General features: G+C 44.5%; 1 protein-coding gene across 1 annotated transcript; it reads right to left on the reverse strand.

The window, feature by feature from the left end:
* Positions 1–460: 460 nt before the first annotated feature.
* On the reverse strand, positions 461–1,366 carry LOC147435206 (uncharacterized). The gene is made up of 2 exons (XM_086487913.1): positions 1,119–1,366; positions 461–851 (listed from the first exon to the last, which is right to left on the reverse strand). Exons 1-2 carry the CDS (start codon positions 1,293–1,295, stop codon positions 663–665), a joined length of 366 nt encoding a protein of 121 aa, XP_086344039.1. The 5' UTR covers positions 1,296–1,366; the 3' UTR covers positions 461–662.
* Between the last annotated feature and the right edge of the window lie 1,653 nt (positions 1,367–3,019).

Consider the following 3,019-nt stretch of genomic DNA (forward strand, 5'->3'; position numbering starts at 1 on the left):
GAGGCAAGGTAGGGCATGACTGGGAAGATATTGTGCCGATTCTCTAAATACTTTTGTATGATGTGCACTAAATGGTCTAGAGTTCATGTCATTTCCTAACTGTATGAAAATCAATTTAACTAGTCACATGGTTTTCTTGCAACTTGACAAAGCGACATTCCATGCCTTGCACACTCAGATGAAACGCTACTCGATTGTCAAGTGAGTGGTTGAAATAAATTTTCTATAACTCTACACTATAATCTACTACATTTTAACATACTAGTAGTTCATGACTCAAAACATCACATCAATACTAATCCTCAACAACAAATTTACGTGGCATGGCCAACCAAGCAAAACTAGGTGTGACCTTGTCATGTGTGTGTGTGTGTGTGTGTGTGTGAGAGAGAGAGAGTGAGTGAGAAGAAGAGAGAGAGAGAGAGAGAGAGAGAGAGAGTTTCGAGAACCATACAAAAGGTGGCTTTCAAACATGGGGACCAGCTAGCTTGATACGTCAATGGGCCATTTGAAACAATGTCTATTTGGCTTGCTATTTTAAACATATAAGAGTCAACTGAAATGTAGATTGTAGCTACGGAACGGGAGAAACAAGTCTTCAACTCTAGGCAAACTTTCATGAAATGAATCCCAATGCATCTCTCCATCTCTATCTCTATATACTAAATAGCAAACGAGGCACCGTATTCCAGAAAAGGATTAGAGGGACCGAGTTGCCTTTGACTTGAGTCTTGGACTGATGCAGGAGAGCTCGCTTCAGCTGTGCAGTTATCACATTTCATTAGAAGAAGCCGCCGCCACCAGCTGCCCGCGTCCAAAGATGCTAACGCACGCTGCTCCAGCAACCCCACCTATAGGAGAATGAATTCAGATTAGAGAGAAGAACTCTCATGATGGCAAAAGAACAGGCCGGTCGATGGAGAGCAACCCCTGACTGTGGCCTGAACTTGACGCCAACAAGCGCCCATCCCATACCCTACTTCCATAACGTCGGAACACATTTCCTGCATCACGACGCAAAATGGACAGCTCTCCCAGCATCTGAGGTCGATCTCTTGCCGTGAGCTGCCAGGTACAGAAGATATACATGAGCTGCGAAGGAGGAAGTTAGGACTTACATGGAGGTGCAGAAAATACGTCCACGACAGAGAGAGAAGCAGGCAGGAAGTCGCCATGATCGCTAACGCTGGATTACCAGTACTGGTTGGCAGAGAGCTGGCATAGGGTGTTCGTTTCATTTTATAATGCAAGTGCAGAGCCAGAGACGGTAGACCACACCAGTAGACGTGCTGCATAATTCAAGGGTGTCTTTTTTCACTCCGCCTGGACCATACTGTCCAGTGCCCATGTCCACCTGCAGTGCTGCTCTAGAGAGAGAGAGAGAGAGAGAGAGAGGGGGGGAAGATATTTTGGTGGGGAGCTGAAGAAGGCCATGACTCATGAGTCATTACCGTCATGCCACGACATCCAAGAATCCAAGGCGGGAGTTCCATAGCGCCTTTGGATGAGCGTTGAGTGAGGGGCCCAGGGCAAAGCTAAGATACGCTCATGAGTGCATGAGTGGCATTGAGTGTGTGTCCCACTCATGAGTGTATCTCAGCTATCCCCTCATTGGCTGTGGAATCCGCCAATGTCCAATCCATTCTTTTACACGAAAGTGCGAAATATTTTATTTTATTTTATTTCCAACAAAGCATCGAAGTTATATTAACAGGAGAAACGAGACAAAATTACTCTTGAGCACCATGTGCACCAGGAGACACCAAAAGTCCATGACTTTAACCAAAACCATGACCATACCAAGGAGACTCTCCCTTTATAAAACCGATTATTTACATTGGTTTGTCTAGATCCAAAACAGCTAGTCCTTAAGAGAGTCGATCATTCCTTGAATCTTCTCAATGAAGCTTCCAGCTTTGGAAACGACCTCGAAAGCTGTACGAGAGGATTCCAGATTAGCAGCCAGCATATTCTTGATTTTAGCTAACTTCCTGCTATTGATGGGGAGTTCCAGATCCTCTGCCTCCATATCTAGGTGAGCTTTTATTGTGTCTTTAATGATCTAGTTCCCCCAATAGTAGAGGCTGGCTTCGTTGACTTTAGTTTTGAACACCTATAGATTGACATCCACAAACAAAGCTTTCAGGCTAGGAGCCTGGTAAGCCACATTAAACACATGTCTGTTTCTCAATTTCCAAATAATCCATAAAAATTCTGCCCTACTGCGGTTCCAAAAGCACGACACAACACCGACAATGTCACCTAGCAGAAGTTGTCTCCAAGATACTGGATTTTTTAGCACAGAAGTTAATGGGGACAAAATGACAACAGACTGAGGATAGTTTAAAAATAAATGAAAAAATGGACTCCACTTCTACGTTGCTTCCGAGACACATTCTTGTGGATAAGCCTGCGTTGAGGCTTTTCTCCCCTGTCCAAAGGGCTTTGTGGAGTATGAGCCAAAGGAGGACTGATTTTTTTGATTGAATTGAAGTGTCCCACAGCTTCTTGAATTTGAAAATCCACTGCCTCCTGTCTAGGTTGACGTTCCAGCGTCTGTTCAAAGTGTTGTGCAATGAGGGGGTGATGTCACCTAGATCCAATTGTAGGTGTTGGAGTTTGAACCCACCTTTCCATCCAAAGACACTGAGAGGGACACAATCTTTAAGAGAAAGCTTCCATAGATCTGAACAAGGGAAAGCCTCTAGTCTGCTGGCTAGAATAAGCGTGAGTTCCCATGGTTGGAGGGGAAACTGGAGAAGAAGTTCCTTGGATGATTTCCACCTATGTAGCTGTTTATTCCAAAGAACTTTCCAAGTGGTAATGACTTTGTTGTGGCGTCAAAGCGTCGTCCTTATCTGAGTGTTGGAGATAGGAGGTTGGGGGGAGAGAGGCCACCAAATGGATTCATATTTCCGTATAGTATTAGCTATGTTATTACCCCAAAAGACTAACAGTTCAATCCTTGCCCTATTCCATGCACCCCATAGATATACCAGCAGGTCTGACCCTTTAGCCT

This window comes from Adiantum capillus-veneris, chromosome 18, assembly GCF_014529385.1.
Source record: "Adiantum capillus-veneris isolate H3 chromosome 18, ASM1452938v2, whole genome shotgun sequence".
Taxonomy (NCBI): Eukaryota; Viridiplantae; Streptophyta; class Polypodiopsida; order Polypodiales; family Pteridaceae; genus Adiantum; species Adiantum capillus-veneris.